At 43.7% G+C, this 26,090-nt stretch overlaps 1 protein-coding gene across 1 annotated transcript in view; it reads right to left on the reverse strand.

Moving 5' to 3' along the window:
• The window catches only part of OTUD4 (OTU deubiquitinase 4), a 111,652-nt gene extending 86,151 nt beyond the window's left edge, over nt 1–25,501 (reverse strand). The window contains exons 1-4 of the mRNA XM_082268857.1: nt 25,015–25,501; nt 15,669–15,752; nt 12,546–12,596; nt 6,177–6,223 (exon numbers count right to left, since the gene is read on the reverse strand). Of these exons, the coding sequence (XP_082124983.1) occupies nt 6,177–6,223; nt 12,546–12,596; nt 15,669–15,752; nt 25,015–25,167 (335 nt within the window). The 5' untranslated portion in view covers nt 25,168–25,501. The remainder of the gene's footprint in view (nt 1–6,176; nt 6,224–12,545; nt 12,597–15,668; nt 15,753–25,014) is intronic.
• Between the last annotated feature and the right edge of the window lie 589 nt (nt 25,502–26,090).

Below are 26,090 nucleotides of genomic sequence, written 5' to 3' on the forward strand. Positions count from 1 at the left end.
CTACGAAGACCTGGCTGTCCCTCTAAACTTTCAGCTCATACAAGGAGAAAACTGATCAGAGATGCAGCCAAGAGGCCCATGATCACTCTGGATGAACTGCAGAGATCTACAGCTGAGGTGGGAGACTCTGTCCACAGGACAACAATCAGCCGTATACTGCACAAATCTGGCCTTTATGGAAGAGTGGCAAGAAGAAAGCCATTTCTTTCTAAGATATCCATAAATTGTGTTGTTGAATGTTTGCCACAAGCCACCTGGGAGACACACCAAACATGTGGAAGAAGGTGCTCTGGTCAGATGAAACCAAAATCAAACTTTTTGGCAACAATGCAAACATGGTGGTAGCAGCATCATGGTTTGGGCCTGCTTTTCTTCAGCAGGGACAGGGGAGATGGATGGAGCCAAATACAGGACCATTCTGGAAGAAAACCTGATGGAGTCTGTAAAAGACCTGAGACTGGGACAGAGATTTATCTTCCAACAAGACAATGATCCAAAACAAAGCAAAATCTACAATGGAATGGTTCACAAATAAACATATCCGGGTGTTAGAATGGCCAAGTCAAAGTCCAGACCTGAATCCAAATCGAGAATCTGTGGAAAGAACTGAAAACTGCTGTTCACAAATGCTCTCCCATCCAACCTCACTGAGCTAAAGCGGTTTTGCAAGGAGGAATGGGCAAAAATTTCAGTCTCTCGATGTGCAAAACTGATATAGACATACCCCAAGCGACTTACAGCTGTAAAGGTGGAGCTACAAAGTATTAACTTAAGGGGGCTGAATAATTTTGCACGCCCAATTTTCAGTTTTTTATTTGTTAAAAAAGTTTGAAATATCCAATAAATTTCGTCCCACTTGTTGATTCTTTACAAAAAAATTACAGTTTATGTTTGAAGCCTGAAATGTGGCAAAAGGTCGAAAAGTTCAAGGGGGCCGAATACTTTCGCAAGGCACTGTATGTCTTTTAGCCAGTTTTCTATCCATTTACAAACTGATTTTTCTAGACATGTAGACCTTACACATTAGCCCTGTGTAGTGAACTATGTCAAATGCTTTGGCAAAATCTGAACATACTACGTCCACAGCCACCCCTCTAAGGTTTTATTTACCTCCTCATAAAAAGAAATCCGATTTGACAACTTCTGTCTTTCTTGAATCCATGCTGTCTGTTACGGTTATATTTTTTCCAGCTCATCTATGTGGTCTTTTGATAAACTCTCCAGTATCTTCCCAACTATAGAAGTTAAACTAACACGTCTTTAGTTACTTTGTATACACAGAGCGGAAGAAAGTATTTAATAAATGTGCCTTCTCTTTGTCGCCAGTCACCCACTCCAAATTATGTAAAGGGTCTCCATGAGCAGACCTGACCCTTTTACTATTAATAGATTTGAAGAAATTTTGGGGGTCTGTCCCAGCTTTTGCAATCTGTCGTTCATTTAGAATTTTTGAGTCCTTTATATCCTTTTTACATATTCTGTCATAGTCTTTGTAACATTTAAATGATGATAATGTTCTTTAATTTTTATGTTTTTAAAAGCTCTTTTTTTTTTAAATTTGGATGTGAGCCACATAGGTTTCATTTTTAGCCTTTTCAACTTATTGTCCATGTGAATATATTTTGCAGTATGTTCACATACAGTCTTTTTTGAAGAATTCCCAATTCTGTTCTGTGTTAATCGATGCCAATATATATTTATCAGGAAGGGACCTGGAAATCTGAAGGAAAGTCTAACATCTCTTGAGGATAAGAAAAGCAAAAAAAATGTAGAAGATATATTTGAAGTTTTGGGGGGGTTTTTTTGCACATGCCTGTACACTATATTCCTAGCACTGCCGTATACCTGAGTATAGCAGCGCACAGCTATTCTTGCCTATGGGAGGCTGTATGCTGCATCTGGGCTTCCCTGGCAGGCAAAAGATGTCCGCATTTGCATAGAACAAGCGCAGACACCCACGTGCAAAACAATTAGAGTGGAAAAATCAAAGTCTTGTCAAGCTTCTATCGCTCACAATAATTCAAGTCTAAGTTTTGTAGTGAATGTGAAAGTAAATGTTCTATTAAAAACCAGGGGTGGCATACCAGATATACTGCGGCAGGCTGGCTCGGCTGCGCGAAGAAACATATAGGTACGTCGGTTCGCAGGAGCGCTCCTGGGGGGCACCCGCGATCGCTTCCCGTGGACAGAGAAAGACGGTCTGCTGTTGTAAACACAGCAGACCGTTCTCTCTGAAATGAACACAGAGCGCCTGTGATCCTCCTATTTAGGATCACAGGTCTCTGTGTCGATTCCACAAGTCCATCCCCCTCACAATTAGAAAACATCCCCTAGGCTCACACTTAACCCTTTGATGGCCCCCAAGTTAACCCCTTTCCTGCCAGTGTCATTATTACAGTAACAGTGCATATTTTTAGAACTGATTACTGTAGTAACGTCACTGGTCCCCCCAAAAGTGTAAAAAATTTCAGTTAGAGGGTCCAATCTGTCCGCTGCAATGTCGCAGTCCCGCTTAAAATATAAGATCGCCACCATTACTAGTAAAAAAATAAAAATAAAGGACAAATGTTTCCCCTAGTTGTAAATGCGATAACGTTCGTGCAAACCAATCAAAATACACTTACTGGCATTTTTTTTACCAAAAATATGTAGCAGAATAGAAACTGGCCTAAAATGGTGAAAAAATTTGATTTTTACATTTTTTTTTTTTTGGGAATGTTATATAGTAGAATGTGAACATTTTTTTTCCAGAATTGTTGCAGCTTTTTTGTTTATAGTGCAAAAAAAAAAAAAAAAAAAAAAAAAAAAAAAAAAAAAAAAAAAAACACAGGGGATCATATACCACCAAAAGAAAGCGCTATTTGTGGGGAAAAAAAAGGACATTCATTTTATTTGGGTACAGCATCACACCACCGCACAATTGTTTGTTAAAGTAACGCAGTGCCGAATCGCAAAAAATCGCCTGGTCATGAAGGGGTCAAAACCTTCCGATCCAGAAGTGGTTAACGTATGCGGAGAAACATGAAGTAAGGCACTACAGACATCTGCTTTTTAAAGTGCAAGTAACTGGTGTAGAAAAAGCATGCAGATAGAGGACGTACTGGCTGTGATGAAATGGCTGAAACTACCTGTCAGATTTATTTTCGCCATCTGTGTCCTGTTGGAGATTTCCCTTCACTTCCTGTCCCATAGCCAAACAGGAAGCGAGCGGAAATCCCTGCAAATTAGGGGGAATTCCTTGGGGACCCCCATGTCACCAGAACTAGTGTCCCCATTGGAAAATTTCCCCTCTATTACTTTTCCCGGGACAACCCAAAATTCGGGTTTTTTCTTTTACTTTTAATGATAATGGTAAACAGGACAAAGAGAGGGAGAATCTCCTTAAACTGGGGCAGACTGCAAAAAGAAAAAGTGATAGGTGTTCTAATCTTGCTCTACTCTGTCCAAAAAACAAAAAAAAAATAAGTTTCCCTTTAGTTATACTTTAAGCCAGAAGGTCGGGCCTCAATCCCCCCTTGTCTCTACGGAAGCCAAAGAAGCACACTAAACAGGATAAGGCTGCAAGTTCAGATACTTGCCTCTGAGGGGACGAATTCCCCGCAACCTCGTGAGAGAGAATGGAAAGGGGAAAATATCCAATAGGTTCAGAATATAGTTTTTAAAGCACTGAGAACATAATTCAGATTCCACAGGATCACAGTTGGGAACAGCATGAGACACCCTGCACTTAATCTTGTCTAAATCAGAAAATGGGAAGCCAGCAGTCTCTGGAGAAATATTGCAAGGGCAGACACCTGATAATTGATGATGCTAAGGGCCAAATGCTGGTCCCGGCCCGACCCAATTTTGTGGGTGAAAGTTCCTTGCAATGCACCAAACAAATTATGCCCTCCATGTGTGGTTGTAAATCTCGCAGGAAAAAAATTTTAGATGCCTCTGTCCCTCGACCTGGGCTTCACCGACCGTGCCTTTAAAGTCAGTGACAATGAAACATGATGTTAAAATTGGTCCTTTAGATACAAGATCTAGATGATCTGGAAAAGCCTACAGAGCAACTGTAAGCAGTATTTCTTCAGTTGGAGTAGCCCCATCCACCTGAGTCAGTAAATCACCTGAATGCTCTCCTCCTGTAAAGCAGTCAAAGGATTACAGAGGCGAAAGGCACATATAAAGGGTATACTGATCCCAAGGAGCCAAGAGAAATCACTCTACTAGAGTATCTTTGTACCTGGAGATTAAAATGTGTCAGGTTTGTTGAACCTGGAGGACAGTTGGCTCACATCCAGCATTCTGCACCTGTGATAGTGGTCCTTAAACGCCTCCAGGGGTAGAGCCCATTCCCCTAAGTTAAGGCGCTGCTGGCTGATGAAGTCTGCTGCCAACTGTCCACACCTGGAACGCAAACTGAGGACAAAGCTGGAACATGATAATTTCTACCCCTCTTGTCGCAATGAGACTTTTGATTCCTCCCTGAGAGATGTAGTGCACTAACTAGGACTATACCCTTAGTCTGACAGGCAGGCTCCATTCTTCCAGTAGACCAGAAGGAAGGAATTCCCCTAACTCCTGAGTTGGATTTCTGAGCCAAAAAGCCAGGTACAACCTAGTCTTCAGTCCAAATAAATTGGTGTCTCCAAGGACTTGACTTAATTTAGCCCAAGATGACAGAATGTGGTGTTGAAGGGGGCTGTTGTAAAACTAGACAAACGTTAATGCCTCGGAGGCTACCATCAGCTCCAGGAATCTGATTTTAGTACAGGAGTTGTCCGATTCTGCATTCAATTCAGGGAGCAGAGAGTTTGATCCATCCCTGCCGGGAGAGCGCAGTAATTACTGCTAGAGGCTATAGCCGCTGGCAACAAACGCATGCTAGAAATCTGATTGCTGGTACAATCAGCCTGCTCATACATGGATCGATTCTTGGCTGGTCCCTGCCTAATCCCTTGGAACCATCATTGACCAGCTTTAGTTCCGCTTTAAGGACAAAAGTGGCTAAATCATGGTAGGTAAGCAGCAGGGACAAACAGGGGTGTGCTCTGGAGCATGAGTGAAACTCCACACAGGGGATGATGTCAGCACTAAAATCCCTCAGCCCTAACCCCTTCTGCGTGGAAAGCTGATGCAAAGAGTGAAATATAAACTTCACCTAGCAGTCCTAGTAACCAGGTGGCTCTCGATACTCAGCCTGCACTGAACCAAATCATGGCTCTGGACCTAGAAAAAGCCCTGCGTATAGCTAAAATGTACATGCAAGGTCTGTAAAGCGCCAAAAAAATCATAGTTCAGTGCCAGGTGTTCACATCCTAGGATAGCATTGCAACGTCCAGTCCAGTGGGGTCCAGGTACATCACTCCAAATTCAGACTTAAGAAAGGCCAATCTGGGTAGCTGCATATAAGGAGCAGCTCACCAGTGATGTAGCAGGAATCTTGACTGGAGATAAAAAAGTAGCTAGCAAAACATGGTAGACATTTATTCTCAACAGAGCAGAAAAAAAATACAAATATCCTATTAGGATTATATATATATATATATATATATATATATATATATATATATATATATATATATATATATATATATATATATATATATATATATATATACACATATATACATACATACATATACACACACACATATATATATACATACACACACATATATATATATACACACACATATATATATATATATATACACACACACCGGGGCAGATTCCGTTCTGATCAGCCCACAGATCCACTGCTGATCGGAGCAGAGCAGGTGGATGACACATCTGTGTTCGCTCAGTTTCTGCAGAGCGGACACAGCCCACTCCGCTCTATAGCCATCTGTGAGTAAGCAGACTCTGCTGGCCATTTACATTCAAACTATACTCTGATCTGATTCACCTTAATGAGAGACAATGGAACCCATTAGTTTATTTTATGCACACCTGATCAGGGTCATCCTATTGATAGGGATGAATGAACCTTCCAATCAAGTCTGCCTGAAAAACTGAAATGGGCCTTATACTAGGATGGCCCAAAATGTCTATTTTTTGCTTGCAAATGTCCAATCCTTCTGTAGGAGGTAGTATAGCCTGACAGTTTCTGAATTTCTATGTCCCTCCATGGATGAAAAAATATTCTTGTACATATTTGTGCTATGCTTGAACAAAAGAGAACCACTTACTTGAACATTAGAGAAAGGGCACTTATTTCTACTTGGCCAACCCATTCCTAAAAGAGCGAAAAAAAAGAGCAAACTTTAAAAAAACTTTCTGCTGTGGACCGGTTGCCATTTTGCAATGAAAAACCAAACATTTTTTCCTGTTTCTTACCAATAAGCGCCAATAATATAGCAATAAGAACACACATAAAAGACTTGAAAGTTAAAGCGGAATTCCACCTAAAACCAAAAAAAATACATAATACCCCCGGGACAGTCAGGGCTAGTGCATTCCACAATGGATAGCCTCTGAACTGTCCCGGGTTGCACTTACCTGCAAGAAGAAATACTTACTTTGAAAATGTATTGTCCAGAGCTGTCTCAGGTGTGGGCAGCTTGAAGCCAGCGCGATCCTCTTCTGCGTCCTCTTCCGTCCCACGATGCACTGCACCGGCCCCGCCGTCACTTCCGGGGCTGCAGCGTCATCCCTGCACAGCTTCTGGGCATGCACCGGAACTGACGTCAGGGCCGTGCAGGCGCACTGATTCCTGGGAGCGATGACGTTCAGCTCCCAGGAATCATTGCCAGCCAGGAAGTGACGACTCGCCGTGGGAGGAAGAGGAAGTAAGGTAAGTATACTATCTTCTAAAACAAGGTAAGTAAAAAAAAAAAAAAGAAATTGCGATTATCCATTTGTTTTTCAGTTGACCCGGAGCAAGAAGATGGACGGAAGTTATACATTTTAGGGTGGAACTCCACTTTAACTTAAAACTCCCTTTAAACCATTTTCTACAAAAGTCTTCAGTTTTGTAACAAGCATTGTCAGAAGTATTACAACTCCATAGAGAGGTGGGTGCTGTGTCCGTCAATTAACTCAGAAAAATTGATTTTACAGTGAGTGATAAATCCCGTTTTCTCTTTCGTTCATTGACGGACACAGCTTCCCCATTATTCAGAACCATAGGGACGTCCACAACCAGTGCCAAACACAAGGGGTTGGATAACAACAAAAAAAAAAAAAAAATCCCAAGGCTAAAAACACAATAGCCAACCAGGTAAGAGGACGCTCAACAAAAAACTGGAGCCCAACCTGAACAATACACCCTTTAAAAGAGAGATTGGACCCTCTTAACCGCAGCCAAAGGAAGCATCTGCAGACACCAACACATCCACTTTGTAGAACGTAGTGAAAGTGTGCACCGACGACCTAGTGGCCGCCTTGCAAACTAGCGCCACTGACGCCAGGCCAAAGAAGAACTAAGCACCAGAGTAGAGTGCGCCATTAAAAAGGGAAAGGAGGAACCTGACCCTTGTTCAAATGGGCCGAATCACTGCCTGTCTGATTCATCTGGAAATAGTAGCAGAAGAAGCAAACAACCCTTTTTGTGGCCCATCCGTGACCACAAACAGGGAGAGTCTGACCTCCAAAAAGACTCAGTGGCTGACAAATACATCCGAACCACATCCAAGGCATGCAAAGCAAATTCCTTAGGATGCTTGGGCCTGGGACACAGGGAAGGCAACACAATGTCTTCATTCAAATGGAAATCAGAGACTACCCGAGGAAGGAACGATGGACATAGGCGAAGAACCAACTTATCTTTGTGGACAACCAAATAGGGGGTATGACAAGATAACACCGTCAACTCTGACAACCTCGACACCCTGGGAGCAGAAGTTATAGCCACCAAAAAGGCAATCTTCTGGGAAAGCGTTAGTAGGGGAATCCCCCGAATATTTTCAAAAGGGGGCTCCTTGAGAACTGAAAGCACCAAGTTCAGATATCAAGGCGGAAGAGGAGACAGCACCAGTGTTGTCAGATGACGAACCCCTTGAATAAAAGTAGGCATCAGGGAGTGTGTGGCAAGGGGTCACTGAAAGAAGACCGCCAAGGCTGACACCTGGCTCTTGATGGTACCAACGCCAATTTCTGCTCAACATCGCAATTAAAAAGAAAAGGTCAGAATCTGAACCAGAGGAAGGATAAGGGTGAACTCTAATTGACTCCCCACGAAATGTACACTCTCCATGTATGATAGATCTTCCTAGATGTAGAATTACTAGTCTTCAGCAGAGTCGGGATCACCCACACAGGTAAGCTTCTATCCTTCAGCACCTGGCTTTCAACAGCCAGGTCGCCAAAGCCAGTGACTGTAAAACAGGATGGAAGATTGGCCCCTGGTACAGTAGATTCTACCTGAGGAGTAGTCTCCAAAAGGGACGTCGGCAACCAGCCACACCAGGTCAGCATACCAAGACCGACGAAGCCACTAGAATGACCGGAATTCCCTCTACCTCGATTCTGCACAAAAGCCACGGCAGAAGCTTGAGGCGAGGAAAGGCATAAATCAGACGATACTGGGGCCACTAGAGCATCTAGTGGCATCCGCCAGAGGATCCTGTGACCTTGCTACAAACCTCAGAACCTGTTGAGCCGGGACAGCAGAAGATCCACCTCGGGGGTGTCCCACCGGAGACCTATCTGATGAAAACACGTCCAGATGAAGGGACCACTCCCCTTGCTTCAACGCCTGCTAACTGAGATAGTGCGCCTGACAGTTTTTCACTCCTGGAATGTGTACGGTGGAGAGGGCCAGAATGAAGCGTTTTTCCCACCGAAGAATGCCAGCTACTTCCAGGGCTGCCAACACACGCTTTGTTCCACCCTGGTGATTGACCTAAACCACCACTGTGGCATTGTCTGAGTCTGCACCAGAAGCTCAGAGTCGATCCGTCCAGTGATCCAGGCACAGCCTGATCGCCCGAAGTTCCAAGACATTGATCGGTAGTCTGGAATCTTCCAGTGTCCAACAACCCTGAGTGGAGCCCAGTCACAGGACACCTCCCCACCCGGACAGACTGGCATCTCAAGGACCACTGTCCAATACAAGGGGAGGAAGGATTTGACCTCCCCAAGAGAAAGCCAGCAAGATCAGATTGTTCAGAGACTTCGGACACTTGTCCCATTTCGCCAGAATCTCCCTTTGCAGGGACCTTGTATGGAACTGTGCAAACGGAACCACCTTGAAGGTAGATACCATCAGGCCCAGCACCCGAATTCAAGTCCGGAGGGGAGGACCATATGCTGGACAGCAGGAGAAGAATCACAGCATGCAACTTCTGGAGTTTGTCCAGAGGAAGGAACACTCTGGCTGGAGCTGAATCCAGAGTCATACCCAGATAATCCAATTTTCTGGATGGAACCAGAGCAGACTTCTGGTAATTTAGAAGCCAACAACTCCTGGATATGTATAGTGATATCCATGTCATCCATTAAGGCGGCAGAGGACTCCGCTCGCAAGAGGAGGTAATCCAGATAGCCTAGTAGTGCAATCTCCTGCTGACGTAGCAACGCCAGAACCAGAGCCAAAACCTTTGTGAAGAACCAAGGAGCAGAGGCGAGACAAAAGGGTAACACCACAAACTGATCAGGTTCTTCTCCTAAAGCAAAAACAGGGGAATATGTCGGACACATATTGGAATGTGCAGGTAAGCATCCTTGATGTCGATAGAAGCAAGAAAAACCCCCCAATGTAAGAACGCCACCACCGTGCGAATGGACTCCATTCTGAACTTCTGTAGCCGCACAAAGCAGTTCAGGGCCTTGAGGTCCAGAATTGGATGTACCTTGCCCTCCTTGCTTGGGACCATGAACAGGTTTCAATAAAAACCCTGAAACCGTTCAGATACCGGAACAATCACACCCTGAAGCAGCAGGTCTTGCACCACCCTAAAATAGAGCTTGCAATCGGTGACAGAAGCACATTGGAAGGATAGAACCTTTCCATAGGGCAAGAACGAACTAACCATCTTGTAATCAAGGCAGTATCACTTCATGGATCAACTTGTTTACCAAGGAGGTCCATGTAGCCGAATACCAGCGAAGACATCCCAACACCCTAGGCACGGGTGAAGGCGCCCCTTTAAGCTGAAGGAGCCTTGTCTGTGGGTCTAGAGAATCCCGCTCTTGGCTTGCCAGACCAGGGATGCTTTGAACCTCCCGAGGAGGACCTAAAACATCTTGCGAGCCAAGAAAGATGGGCCACGTCTGACGAGGTTCTTTCCCCTTCACAGACTGGAAGAAAGGTACTCTTCCCACCTGTGAGACCCATGATGTCATCCAGGGCAGTACCAAACAGGCGATCGCCTTGAAGGTAAGTAAAGCAGTCAGAGCTTCTTTAGAAGTCAGGTCCGCAGACCAACACTTAAGCCACAATACACGCCTAAGCCCACTGCCAAAACAGATAGCTTAGAAATCAGGGGTGCTGCGTCCAAATAGGTATCACAGACAAAATGCAGCCCCTGGACCAACTGGTTTGTTAACTCAGCAAAAGTAGGGGGGAACCTGCTCACCTTCTAGGTCACAGCACAAAAGCTGAGTACACTCAGCGTTTGTGACACCAGGGCAATGGCCAGGACTGGCCTAAGCACAGAGCCAGCAATAGTGAACGTATTGCAGGCCACAGCCTCCGCCTTCCAGTCAGCTGGACCCTTAAAAGTCGGAGATTCTTCTACCAGAATCAAGGTTGCCTTGTTCAACCGGGAGACAGGCAGGTCCACCGCTGGCAGAACAGTCCACTTCTGAAGTAGCGACTCCTCAAAGGGGTACCTCACAGCAAAGCGTTTAGGAAGTACAAGGGGGGCATTTTGGACACTCCCATCAATCTAGACAATATTTCAAAATAGGAGAGATAAGGAGGGACCGACCACCCTAGGGAGTAGCTGCGCCCCACTTACTATGCAGAAAAGGAGGGAAGGGGGCCATCTTCCTATCGATCCAGTGTGCATGTGGGTAATACTCCCAAGACAGAACCTCCTCACCACCAAAGTGGGGGGGCAGTAGGCCAGGGTAACACTGACACAGACTATCGGTGCCCAGTCATATGTGTCCCTGCAAGACGTTTAACTCGCTGGCCACCCCAGTCCAGGATGGGGCCTGTCTTGGCCGACCCAGCGTGGAGCTTTGGTCTGCATGAATAATGGAGAAGCTGTGTCCGTCAATGAACAAAAAAGAAAAGTCTTGATTGGCCAAGTACTCAAAATCCCGAATTAGCTTTGATGAAACCAACAGCCTACAAATGACACATATTACCTGAAGTTAGTCTAGCTGTGGAAAAAGTAAGTGTCACCAAATTAACCAAGCCTTTTCTGAAAGGTCCCAGAGAGTAGAAGAGAAAACATTTAACATTTAAACAAAAAGAAACAAAAAGCCAACGGATTATCAGTAGGCCTGGGATAGAGTTAATCTCCATTCACATTGATCTGACTTGTGAGGCAACTTGTCAGCCTGACAATTCGCGGTCCTCACCCTCCCACTGTGTAGTACAGGAGCCGTTCTAATAGGAGCGACACAAGTCGCTCCGACTTAGAAAAAGGGTCCTGTACTACTTCGGGGCGACCTGGAGGCGACTTGCATAGACATTAATTTTATGAAGTCCATGCAAGTCGCGCTGCACGCGACTTCACAGGTCGCCCCTTAAGTCGGAGCGACCTAATGTGAACGGAGCCTTATGGAGGGAAAAAAACAAACAAACAGTGTTGTAAATAGCCTTAAAAACAAAAAGCCATATGCATTTTTTCTTGAATCTTGGCTTTTTACATTTTCTGCAGATCGTTGCAGTATTCCAGTATGAAACACCGCCTCTGTGCAGGAGCTTCCTGTAATAAAGACCGGTCACTGCTCTGTCCTTGTTCAGGGTGACTGGTCTCGTCTCCCCCCCTCTCCCATAGTTTTCTGCAGGCAGCCTGTAGACGGTGGAGCCTGGTGGGTCCCTCCCACAACTCTACTCTCTGCCCAGGCTATGCAAAGTGACGTCTCCGCTACTTCTACAATGTAATACCTGCTTTAAAAAAAAATAAAAAATAAAAGACTTTGGTGCACACAAAATTGGTTTGTATCAAGGAATTGAATACTGTAAAAGTTTTTGTACCCGGAGATCAGCTTTAAAGTGGAACTACACGGTAACTGAGCACCACAAACCAAAACCATTAATTCATGTCCAATATTCAAAGCAAACACCCCCATCCATCCATATCTCCATGCTTTACTTTGCTGATCAAAAAAAAAAAAAAAAAACACACCCCCAGCACAGTAATGGCGAACCTTGGCACCTCTGATGTTTTGAAACCACTTCTCCCATGATACTCCACTACACTGCAGAGTGCATGAGCATCATGGGAAATATGTAGTTCCAAAACATCTGGGTTGCCAAGGTTCGCCATCATTGCACTAGCATTTCTGGCCGTGGCCATTTTGAGTAATAGCAAATGATTTGTGTATCATTTACTTACTAGAATCAATTTTCCCTTAGCTCAGGCATGCAGGCAGGATGATGTGCTTAGCTGAGAACACCCCTCCTCCTGAAAACTCAGTTTTGCAAATATTCACTTTACCTGTGGATTTTCTAGACGTTTCAAATATTCGTTAAAAGAGCCTTCAATAAACTGTAGTAAAAAAAAAAAAAAGTAAAATGCAATGCAATATGAAAAAGTATTAATTGAAACAAGAACAACTTGTAAAAAGTATTTAAACACATTTTTACATTTTTTCAAATCATTACAAAATATTAAAGCATATAGAAAACTGTTTATTAGAAAAGGAGAGAAGATATTTAGATTTTCTCTTTACTCCATTCCACTGTTCTGTCATCTTTAACCCTTTCATGACCAGAGGTCAGTCATGCCTTGAATCCCAGACCATATTTAGCATGCATTGGTTAACTTGACTAACTCTACAACTAATTTGTCAACCAAAATTTTAATTTTTTTACGGGCATATGCTTTTAGTTAGAACTATTTTTTTTTTAAACATTTCTTTGCTAATATATATAAAAAAAAAAAAAAAAAAAGAAATTTGCTTAAAATGTATCTTAACCTAAAAATTTTAATGTAATACGTTGTAGTTTTCCAATCTTTATATCTGGTGTTTTTTTCTCCCTAATTTTACCTGTTGATTTTGCCACTTAGGCTAGGTTCACACATGTCTGGAGCGAATTTCCCCCTCAGTTTTCACTGCAAATTTCCTAAGCAGCAGCGATGCAAGATGCGGTTCAGATGCAAATTTTTTAAATGAGCAGCCATTAGCGTCTTTAACACTAGCTGGTTGTTAAGCAGAGGGCCGGGAAGCTGGCATCCACTTTTATAACAAGGGTTGACTCTTCAGATGTCAGCGGGGTTTCCACTGACAGCTGAATGTAAAAGAAAAGAAAAGAAAAAAAATATGGCGTGGAGACCCCCCAAAATTCTTACCAGGCCCTTTTTGGAGCATGCAGCCTGGCAGGATAGAGGGGGGCTTTCCAAGCTACATGCTTGGATCTCGAAACATACCAGGCCACATGCCCTCAAAATGGGGGGGGGGTGTTTGTGGGGGTCTGTAGGCAGGGGGCTTTTTAGAATCTGCCCCCAAATCCTGCCCCCCCCCCCCAATGTGAATGAGTGTGGGTGCATTGTACCCCTACTCCTTCACCCAAAAAAAGTATGAAGAAAAAAAAAAAACACACAACAGTTTTTGTCAATTCCTTTATTAAAAAGGTTTCCCTAAAGTAGATCAATTGTCAATCACGACACCCTTCATGTCTCTGAAGAGTAATCTGCATTTGGATCCAGGGCCAGCGTGCCAGGATGGGGGGGGGGGGGGGGGCAGTAAAATGCACCTTCGCTTGTGTAGACAAAAATCCTTGCACTGGCTCTGGCTGCAACCTATTACTTTTGGTTTTTGGGTTCAGATATATTTTGACAGCTTATGCTGTCTTAGCCCTCTTTCACACTGCCACAACTTTGAATCCGACATCCCTGCGTAACTTCATCGCGGCTTGCATACGACTTGAACAAAAGTCAATGCAAGTCGTGTTGAAGTCGCACCAAAGTAGTGCAGGAACCTTTTTCTAAGTTGGAGCGACTTGAATCGCATCAATTAGAACGGTTCCATTGCCGTTAATTGGGTGCGACTTTGAACTCTCAAGTCACGGCACTCAGCAGTGTGAACCGGGGCTTATGCTACCGCTGTCAAAGTGCCTACTTTGCTGAAATGCATTCTACTACTAGAACTAGGCTTGTTTGTAAACAAATCCATGCAATCACTATGGCTCAGCAATAAACAAAATAATTAGCGCTGGCAACTTCAAGGCCTGTAAGGCCTCTTTCACACGGCCGCTCCGTATGTCCGCATATCACCCCATCCGTTTGCGGGTGATATACGGACATAATGCATGTCAATGGAATTGCGGGTCATCCGCTGACATCCGATTTGCATCCTTTCAGTTCTGTTCCATTTTTTGGAACGGAACAGAACCCTATTTCTTCTTCAGTTTAAAAAACGGAACGGATGCAAAATCGGATGTCAGCGGTGTCATCCGCAATCCCCATAGACATATATTATGTGCGTATATCATCCGCAAACGGATGGGATGATATGCGGACATACGGAGCAGATGACACAAGTGTCATCAGTGTCCGTGAAAAAAAAAAAAAAAAAGTGTTGGAGCAGAGGAAAAAAAAAAAAAAACGGAGCGGCTGTGTGAAAGAGGCCAAAAGCTTTTTTTTTTTTTTTGTTTTATCCTTACAATTTCAGATCATCATTAAATTGATAGTGCAATCAAACATTAACCATACCCCCTACTACCAGCCCCAGTCTACGCTTATGCTGTCCACCCTGTGAAAGTAAAGATCTGTATACTTACATATTCTGAGGGTGCTCCAGTCCGGTCACATAACTGGATCCCAACGCTGGCATCACTGTAGAAGACAACAATGGCCCATAACAAGCCTATGGGTGACGTGACCACACAGGCATTTTCAGTCGTCATCAGCCATCTCCCTCCGGATCACCCTCAGAAAAGGTACGTATAGATATCTTTTCTTTCACAGGGTAGATAAAAAAGGCTTATCCTTATATTTTGACTAAACTTCCACTTTTAAGTCTTCCATAAATAACAGCAATGTTTCAAACCATACATAGCTCACTCTCAAACTGGAAGCTTATTTCCCCCTTTTGTGTTAAGGCCATGTACATATGGGAGTACTTAAGTGTACACCTGTGTGAGAGACATGTTTGTCCACATGGAATGAACATGTTTCATGCATCCGCATGCGGGAAGTGCCATTTCTATTGGGAATAGCAGCTGCGCAGTCACAGCCTCTGCTCGCAATTTGGCATTTGTCCCCAAACTCATACTAGCTGTATTCAGTGACATGCACCCACATCCAGGTGGATGTCAAATTGGGAGACTGTCTGTGCAGCTGCTGCTCCAAATAGACATGAATGGGACTGCCCATACGCGAATGCACACAACACCTGAGCATCCCTTGCAGGCAAACTGGACCCTTGTAAGGGTATCCGCCCAATTACGCCTATGTGAACGAGTCCCAAGTCTTTTTTGTTTATCTTAACCCTGCAGGTTACTTCTGTACCACAAGATAAACATTTCCATAGCAACATTTCTGCCAAAGAAGATTGGTCATAGAATAAAAAGAATTGCTGACAGCATAAAATTTTAGAAAAATCAAGATTTTACTTACAGCTTCGAAGAGGGTCCTGTTTTCACGCAGGTACTTTATACAGGATTTCCTGACTTCCAAATGCCGTGCCTGAGAGTGCAAAACCTAGAAATAAGAACATACAAAAGGTAATAAAGTATACTGTGCATATGTTAAATTTCAGCAAGGTAAGAAGTGGGAATCCTTTGGAGCAGAGGTGGGGTATGTAAAACTATTTAACTACTTCAGCTCCAGAAGATTTTACCCAGCTCATGACCAGGCCCTTTTTGCCATTTGGCACTGCGCTACTTTAGCTGGCAATTGGGCAGTCATGCAATGCTATACACATACGATAGAAGTGAAAAAATAAATAAATAAAAAGAAAACAGCAATATTTTTTTTACTTTCTGCTATAAAACAAATACAATAAAAATAATAATTTTAACCCCTTAGAGCCGGTTCACACTACTCCGACTTGGGACACGACTTGTGTGCCCTCAAGTCGCTTGTCATCACAAATTAAATGTAAATGAATGAGAGCCGTCTTAATATGCACTACTGAAGTCGCTCCGACTTCAGAAAAGGTTCCTGTACTACTTCAAGGTGACCTCTATCCGACTTGTGCACATAGACTCCAATGGGAGTCACTTCTAAGTCGGATCCTTATCTATTTTCAAGCGACTGTGATCAGACTTTCCAGGAAGAAGAAAAAAAGATTAGCCAGGCATCCCCCACAGACAAAGTCACCTATCATTTAAGTCTCTTCAAAGTAGTGCACAAGCCTCTAAACAAGCCTCTAAACAAGCCTCTAAACAAGCCTCTTCAAAGTCACGCTAAAAAGTCGCTCCTTCATGGGGCGACTTTCTGGTCGCGGTAGTGTGAACCGGCTCTTAACGCCGACAGAACGCCAATATGCGGCCTCAGCTTGAAGGGGTTTATCGGGGTGATGCCTGCAGCTAGAGGTGTCATCCCAGTACCGTTGTTTGGAGCCGAGGGTCGGCTTTCTTGTAATGACAAGTGGTGCAGCTGAGCAGCCGCTTGGCTGTCATTACAAAGAGCGGGAGGTTCCCCTCCCTCAGCTCGCCAGGGTCTCCTGTCCCACCGGAAGACCCAAGCCACCAGCTTGCACGTCCTCCGGTAGATTGGAGTCCCAAACAAAGCCAAATTCAACTTTGATCGGGTCTCCGATGTAGAAACCCAGAAGCAATGTCATGACATTACTTCCAGGTACTGGAGCCTTTAAGGCGCCAGATTAAAAATAAATAAAATAAAATGAAAGCATTCAAAACAGCCAAACTTGACGTTTTGAATGCTTTTAAGTGCAGAAGAAGGGTTTGGGGTCTTTTAAACCCCAGATCCCTCCGTAAAGAGCACCTGTCACTGCCTATTACTGTCACAAGGCATGTTTACATTCTATGTGACAGCAATAAAAGTGATCAGAAATGAGTTTATTTTTATTCTTAAATAGTGCAAAAATAAAATTAGGAAAAAAAAAAAAAATCAAAGCGCCCCATCCCTCCGGGCTCGGGCTCAGAAGCGAACTCATGTGTAAGTCACGTCCAAACCACACAAGTGAGATATCGCTGCGATCATCAGAGTGAGATCAATAATTCTAGCACAAGGCCTCCTCTGTAACTCTAAACTGGTGACCATTAAAAAATGTTAAATGGTCGCCTATGGAGATTTTTTAAGTACCGAAGTTTGTCGCCATTCCACGAGTGTGCACAATTTTAAAGCATGACGACATGTTAGGTATCCATTTACTCGGTGTAATATCGATCACAATATACAAAAATCGGGCTAACTTTACTGTTTTTTTTTTTAATTAAAGAAAGTGTATTTTTCCCCAAAAAATTGCATTTGAAAGACCACTGCGCAAATACCGTGTGACAAAGTATTGTAACAATTGCATTTTATTCTCTAGGGTCTCTGCTAAAAAGAAAAAAAAAAAAAAAAAAGGATATATAATGTTTGGGGGTTCTAAGTAATTTTCTAGCAAAAAATATTGATTTTAACTTGTAAGCAACAAAATGTCAGAGAAAGGCTTAGGCGCGAAGGGGGTTAAAAAAAAAAATCTAATTTTTTCATAAAATTTTGCCAAAATATGTTCTGCTACATGTCTGATGAAAACAAATCCCAATAAATGTATATTGATTGGTTGTGTGGAGATATATACTGGAATTTAAAAAAATCTGTTATACTACTAATGGCGGTGATCAGCAACCTATAATGGGACTGCGATAGTGCTGAGGACAATCTGACACTGACTGCCACTGACATTAAAACAGTAATAATACTATACACTGTACTATTGGCAATGGCTGGGAAGGGGTTAACACATAGGGCGATCAAAGGGTTAAATGTGTGACGAACTGTGTGCAATGTGTGTTGCTTCTACTACTTGATCTCTCAGTTCCTCATCCCTGCAAAGACCAATTGCTCCCCCTGTACAGAGCTCTGTTTACCGGCACAAGAGCTCTGGGCTGTGATTGCACACAGCCGAACAGCAGGTCCAGGCAGTGAAACACTCACTGGGACTTGCTGACAGGCTCCCGTTGTGTAAACCCAGAAGCAGCCAGTGATGTACGGGTACGTCACTTTGCTTAACCATTACAGACTGCCTACCGCAGTTTTACGTCGGTTCATTGATGGTAAATACTAGGGTATTGGCAGCCGATAGCTGCCATAACCCTGGTATTTTTTTTTTTTTAAAACTGTGGGCAGTCCACTTTAACATAAGGGTGGTCCCAGTGGCAGATTTGCCGCAAGATCAACTTTGCGGGTGGCGGTAAGAGGTGGTTCCTCAGTGGTAGAGATCTTCACTTGCATTTTGGGGGGAAAAAAAACACCTAAACACTAGGCATCTTTAAAGCTTGAGGTTTGTTCATTTCAATAGCCACTGGCCAGACAAAAAATAATATTCTGGCCAATGAAATTAATAAAACGCCCAAGCACTTGATATGCCTAAATGTCTTTGCAAAACATGGCTTGGGCCTGTTTTTGGAGCGCCTTTTCTCCTGCCAGGAGAAAGTTTAGAAGAGCTGGGCAAATGCCCAATGTGCTTTGGACCCTAATGTTATAGGAGATATGTTATGCAAGACTGTATGTTAATTTTAGTGCTTCTACAGGACAAGCAGATGGAACAATAAATTACTTTCAGCGGTATTCTCTACAATGTAGAGTCTACATGGTTTGTAGTCTTCATGCATGCACTAAAATAGCTCCATGGAGACAGGTAATAACAGCTGCGGAATTAGACAACAATGTTAGCTTGCATTGAAAAGAAAAAAAATGCTTGTAGTCAAAATGTGTAGAACGAATAACATACTACAAAAAAATAAGTCAACACTGTGACACATGTTCAGGAGCCGAACCCTCTGGCTTCTGATCCTTTCTAGAGACCAGAAGCAGTCTCATTGATGGGAACTGCATGTTCCTAACAAAGCCAATCCTCCTTGCCACCCCACATATGGGTTACATGGGCAGCATGAGGTTAAAAATGACTTTAAGGGCCTCTTTAACAGGGGCCTAGCCGTGGATCGCATTGTCAGCAGTGGCAAGCCAGCAAATCAGCCGGAGAAATACCACCTCTGGCATGCTTGTTGAAAGAGGGATGTCACACTGAAATCCATTTTTACCACTTGTCAACCTAAATGAATGGGGTTGCGGCACGGCTTCATCCACATCTACAGGGCACAATGGCAAGGTGCACTGCCTGCTGAATATCGTTTTCAGCTGTGGCAATGTGTAGGGTGTTGTCCAGGGGCTAATGCTTGGTTTTGACAGCAGCTGAGACAAGTAAAAAACATGCTTCATCCACCTGTGTTTGCCACCTGCTCATGTAAAAAAAGAGGTCTAGATCAGTAACATTGGGTTTAGATACACTTTACCATGTCACAGTCTTCAATACTTCCCTATTAAGTAAATTATGCTGGAAAAGCATACAGTAAACTAAAAACTCAGAGCTGTAGAACTTTTAGGTTCAAAATTTCAGCTTGATAACTTCAAAGTGACATATTGCCATAGGGTAACAGTATAATAGGGCATCAGTTTACATGACGGGGTAAGACAGCAGAGGAGGGGGAAGAGAAAAGATAACAAAATTTGATGAATCAATAAATTAGGAAAGAACAAATCAAATCACTAGTTCAGTTTGAACAAATCAGAGTTTGCAACAGGTTAGCCAGTTCCCTGAAAAAACTACCCAACCACAGACTTCAAATTCACTCAAGTGAAGCAATCTAGGCTTCTGGGGAGCCATAAACTCAACCTTTTCACTATTCACTCGTCATTTACAGGAAGCTGCACTCTAGTCAGTCATGGATTATGAATCCCTATGGCTGTTCTCAGGTCAACTGTGCGTGGGACCTTACAGGGAAAACAGTGTTGCCCAGTGCACTGTGAGAAAATGTAGTAGGTCTACATTTTTCTGCAGTACACAGCAAATCACTGCTCCGTTGTGGTGTGAATGAGGCACATAGGAAACCATTTTCTATGTGCCCTAGTGATAACATGCGTTCAGTATGGGTTAATGCAACCTACAGTATTGCGGATGAGCATGGGAAACGAGTGGGTGAAAAGGAAGGTGCCCTATTAGGAGAACCAGTCACTTTGCACTGAATTAGCAAAGTGATCTTTTCCTTAACACTTTAGTTATTTGAAGCCCAACACAAACTAAATCATAGGTTTAGACAACCAACCCTCGCTTATTGGCCTATACACCAACAGATAAAAGTCTGTTTTCCTGAAAAAATATAAAAGGAGTTAAAGTGGTTGTAAACCTCAAACATGAAATATGAGCAACGCATAACCCTCTATAGTGTGTAGATGTCTCAATTAAGAGCATTAGGTGTAATTTCTGTCTGCTGCTTCGTTCCTCTGTTGTCAGCATGAATCACTTCCAACAAATTTTTCTAACAAGAGAAAAAGGTGACAGCAGAGGGACCTCCAACACACAGCCTGTGTTTGACACCCTCAGCTCTGTTCCTGTGTGCAGGGCGTGGTGCGTCCGTTCCCTCCAATTAGCTCTCAGAGCTCTCTCCACTGAGCCCTGCAGAGTGTGACTTCAGCTCTCTGCCCTGTTTTCTGACAGCTTAGACAAGCTTCATAAATTCAGGACTTTGTAAGGTTGTAGAGAAGAGAAAACTGCAGATAGACCGGTAAAACTTATGTAGGAAGATTTGTTTCATCTCTGTGTATCCACCTGAGGCCAGTCACTTCACTGGGTATATGTAAGGGTTTACAACTTTAAAGGAAAGCTAACTACTAAAACTTCGCTCTTCGGAAGAATGCAGTACAATGTTTTGGAGAACAAAATTTGCAGAAAGCCGGTATAACCTAGAAATCTTGTTTTAAATTTGGGGGACTTTGTTAAAGTATAAAATGTGCAGGAACTATGGCATGTTCAGGGCCATGCTATACGAAGCGTGTTGGTACAAGTACTACATAAGTAACAGACAGGTGTTACATATTGCCACTGGCGGTTTAATCCTTCATGAACATTTGAAATTCTTTCATACACTTTGACATACTTAAAGCGGAACTAAACCCAATTCAAGGCATACTGTGAATCATAAATGTCAGGATTACTTGTACGCTTAACCGAACTGTAAAGCCATCAAATGACTGGTGTCATAACTGATAACGTGCAGCACCATGGCAACTGCAGATAAAACAGAGGCTAAGATGGCAGCTTCCTTAGCTGTAAAGGATAGGAGGGTTTGTTTTGCTTTAACCTGTTGCCAAGCATGTGCAGATTTGTGGCCTCTCGGCAGCCAGGCCTTAGCTTGAGTGGCCACATGTTTGCATGCAATAGAGCTGTGCCGAGAGCGCGCGCTGTGCAAGCTCCCGGTGGTGAACAGAAATCTCATGCCAATCACAGTGGTCACATGGCCAAAATGTGGGCACCCAGCTGTGACAGCTTACAGCTTTACAGCCGGGTGTGCCCTGTACCTCAATTGTTGGGCAATCTTCTGGGACCTGTGAGGTGTTCCATAAAATTGCAGGGAGGAAGGGGGAAGAGGACGACTTCCGCTCGGGCTGCCTAGACAGTCCGACCAGAAGTGGGAGCGGGTACCTGTCAAAAAAAGGAACCCATTCCCCCCCAAAAAAAAATTTAAATTACATGCCAAATGTGGCATATGAAGGGGGAGGAATGCTTAATGCAGAACTACCCCTTTTGGGTGGAGCTCCTCTTTAAAGTATCAATATAAGTAAGAAGCGGCACTAAATCCTAATAGTGTAATCAAGAATAATGATATGGTAAATAATGTAGCATGAAAACAACTAAACATGCAGTGAAAGAATGAGCAAAGTATATCATTGAAAAAAATGAACCATATCAAAGTGATAATTAAATACAGCAATCCCCCGCTCCATCGTGGTTCAGTTTTTGCGGTCCCGGTATATTGCGTTTTTTTCTGTAATGTTATTTTACTATATAAATCATTGAAAATAAAATATTTTTCTGTTTTCCATAGCTCTTGCTCTGTCTCTCAGTATCTTATGTGTTTAAGAGCCGGTTCACACTATGGCGACACGACTCTGTACTACTTCGGGGACGACTTGTGAAGTCCCGTGCACCGCGACTTGCATGGACTTCATATAATGAATGTCTATGCAACTCGCTCCGAAGTAGTACAGGACCCTTTTTCTAAGTCGGAGCGACTTGTGTCGCTCCTATTAGAATGGGTCCTGTAGCAGTCAATGACAAGTCGCGTTAGTGTGAATGGAGTCTAAATGTGTTTCTATTGTTTTAAAAGTGTTTTTAAAGACCTTAAAATGCTTCTAAAGTACGACAGTTAAAAAAAAAAAATGCCCACAGTATTTTAATACGGTTTTTCTATTTCGCGGATTTTCACTTTTCACGGGTGGGTCCAGAACGTAACCCCCGTGACGAAGGGGGGTTTACTGTAGATGCAAAATCCAGTGTTAGGTGAACATAAAGTCCTTTAAATGAAAAAGTCCTTTTCAATATTAAATAAGAGTGTCCATAAAGTGCAAAAAAAAGTGTACAAGTAAAGCCCCGTACACACGTACCGATGGTCGGCTTACAAATGTTCCTCTTTTCTCCCCGGGATGTCGGTGTCTGCTGAAAAGTGCAAAGACAGCACAAGGACAGCACAAGAATTTTGTCCGCCGACTGCAGAAGTGATGTCATGTAATGGTTAACTTTCCCTGTGTTTTCTATTTTCTGAGCATGCCCAGTCTTGCAAATCTGCGGTCTGTCGGCCGAATTGTGTACTGACAGGCGAACAATCGTCCGTTCTGGTGTCGGCATACAAATATTTTCATGTTTGCACGAAAGACTTTTGTCCGCGGATTGTGCGCAGACATCTGTCGGAGGCACCATACTAACACGCGTACAATCGGCAGATCCTTCGTCCACCGACGTTTGTATGCCGACGATCGGTACGTGTGTACGGGCCTTAACAGTGATTGATGAAATCCACCAACACCAAACACCAACACTTCGCATACGCTTCTTACCAGATAGCATGGACCATAAATTATAATGGTCATAAAAGGACAAAATAACCCGGCATCCGAGAGAGGCGGTGGCTGCTTCAGCAGCAGCTCCAAAAAGATCGGGGAAAAAAATAAATAAAAATGAACAAGAAAAGTGAAGCTGGCTAACATTTAGAGTCGGTTTACATTACCGCGACTTGTCAGCTGACAAGTCGCGCTCCCTCGCGGTCCATTGACCGCTACAGGACCGGTTCCAATAGGAGCGACACAAGTTGCTCCGACTTGGAAAAAGGGTCCTGTACTATTTTGGGGCGACCTCGGAGCGACTTGCATAGACTTCCATTATGTGAAGTCCATGCAAGTCGCTCCGAAGTCGTGGTGCATGGGAATGCACAAGTCACCCCCGAAGTAGTACAGAGTCGTGTCGCCCCAGTGTGAACCGACTCTAAAGTCCTTTTATTTAAAATATAGAAGTACCTTCGATAAGTTGTAAACAGGCACCAACAAGTCAAAAACAATCAGACTTTCAACTCACGAGAAAGGAAAGCCGTGAGTATCCGCTAAGCAAGCGTGGTCAACAGCCAATCCAATGGGATTGGCTGAAAAATAAGACAAACATTAGCCAGCTTCACTATGCTTGTTGGATTTTTTTTGTTTTCATTCCCGATCCATTTGGAGCTGCTGCTGAGCAGCCAGTGCCTATCTCGGATGCCGGGTTATTTTGTGCTTTTATGACTGTTATAATTTAGGGTCCATGCTATCTGGTAAGAGGCATATGCTAAGTGTTGGTGCTTGGTGGTGGATTTCATCAATCAACGTTACTTATGCACTTTATGGACACTCTTCTTTAAGGGTCCATGCACACTATCGCGACTTGTCAGGCGACATGGTCGTCTGACAAGTCGCGGTCAGTCGCCCGCCATTGATTAGCACAGGACCCGTTCTAATAGGAGCCACATAAGTCGCTCCGACTTAGAAAAAGGGTCCTGTACTACTTTGGGCGACCTGCATTGACTTCAATTATGTGAAGTCCGTGCAAGTCGCGCCGAGGTCGCAGTGTACAGCGTGCACCGTGACTTCACAGGTCGCCCCAGCAAGTCGTGTCGCCCCTGTCTGAATGGGCTCTAATATTGAAAGGAGTTTGTGCTTACCCAACATTGGATTTTGCACCTATTATATCACTTTAATACGATTGATTTCTTTCAATGATCTATTTTTTCCTCAATTTATTCACTGCACGTTTTGTTTTCATGCCCCATTATTTACCATAAGAACATTCATGATTACGCTATTAGGATTTAGCGCTGCTTCTTATTCATATTGATCATTTACAGCTGGTACCGTAGGTGGTTAAGTGGCTGCTTACCATTTTGTTCTTTTTGCTTGACCTAGCGCAGAATTTTTCCTGTTTTATACCTCTTTTAAAGTATAACTAAAGAAACCTTTTTTTTTTTTTTTTCCGTTTTGGATAGAGTGGAGGGAAATTAGAAAACCTGACAGTTTTTATTGCTGTCTGTGCCCCCATTAGGAAGATTCAACATCTTTGTCATGTTTACCATTATCAAATCGAAGTAAAAGAAAATCTTGGGTTGTCCCCAGAAAAATAGGGGAAATCTTCCAATGGGAACACTGGTTCTGGTGACCAAGGAATTCCTTTAATTTGCAGGAGTTTCCTCTCACTTCCTGTTTGGCTATGGGACAGGAAGTGAAGGTAAATCTCCCCAATGGGACACAGATAGCAAAAATAAACCTTACAGGGGTAATAACCACACCTTACTCTATCCAAAAAGGAGAAAAAAAAGCACAGTTTTACCTATAGTTCTACTCTAAGTCCACCCCTGTTATGCAGGCCTTGGTGTGAAGGGTTCTAATACAGAGGACTCCAGCATTCCAGAAGAGAAGAGTGCAGTGTAATAAGTACCTGCTCAGCCACTGCCCTGAACAGACACGAGCCATCCTTAGCGATCTTCTTCCTGTACAGCCCCTTAGACCTCAGGTAAGTGTCCATGGCAGCCTCCTCCTTGCTGGCATTGCTGAGGGCAGGCTCTGCGCCCTTCACCCGGGGGTCCTCCATCGCTACAAACAAGCGTGTCTCTGCTCTTCTCTATCTAACCCGCATGGCCGTGTGGCAGGGATCCTCCTCCAGTGGGGGGCATGAGAGGGGCACATAGGGGCACACACAGCTCCACGTGCAGCGCCAGGTGCGTTTGACAGACAGGGCCCCCTGCTGCTACTCAGGCATGGCTGTACTGACCGCTACAACCAGCCGCTTACCTCCATTGGGAGGAAGGGCGAAGCGATGCAGCACCCGGCGGAGGGAAGGCACGAAAAAACGAAACAACTCCGAAAGGAAAAGTTTTGTTTTCAGTTTAGAGCTGAGTGCGGGGCTGGGCGGGGGGAGGAGCAGGAAGTGCTGTGTGCTGATTATGAGAGAACCACGGACAAGAAGAGGGGTCTGGCTCCACTTTTCACAGGAAACATGTGACCTCCACAACACTTTTTTTTTTAAATGAACTTTATTGTAACAAACAATAAGTGGATGCAGCTGGAGCTTCAGTGTTGACAGGAAATATATGACCTCTACTCCCACTTTTTTTTTTTTTTTTAACTTCATTGTAACAAACAATGAATGGGTGCAGCTGGAGCTCCACTGTTGACAGGAAACATATGACCTCCAGTCCACTTTTTTTTTTTAATTAACTTTAAAGAGGTTGTAAACCCAATTTGTTTTTTTTTTCACCCTGAAAGAGAAACACACAATGAGCTAGTATGCATCGCATACTAGCTCATTATGAAATACTTACCTTAGAACGAGCCCCTGCCGTGCCGCCCGCTTACCTCTATGACGGGCGACATGTTCAGTCGCCCGTCTTCCGGGATCGCGGCATCTGGCCATCTGATTGGCCGGAGCCGACGGTCACAGCACGTGGCTCTGAAGGAACGGCACCAGCGGCCGTTCCTTCAGAGCCCATGCACTTGTGACATCGCTGGCTGCAT

Source organism: Pelophylax lessonae, assembly GCF_965119305.1.
Source record: "Pelophylax lessonae genome assembly, chromosome: 1".
Classification (NCBI taxonomy): Eukaryota; Metazoa; Chordata; class Amphibia; order Anura; family Ranidae; genus Pelophylax; species Pelophylax lessonae.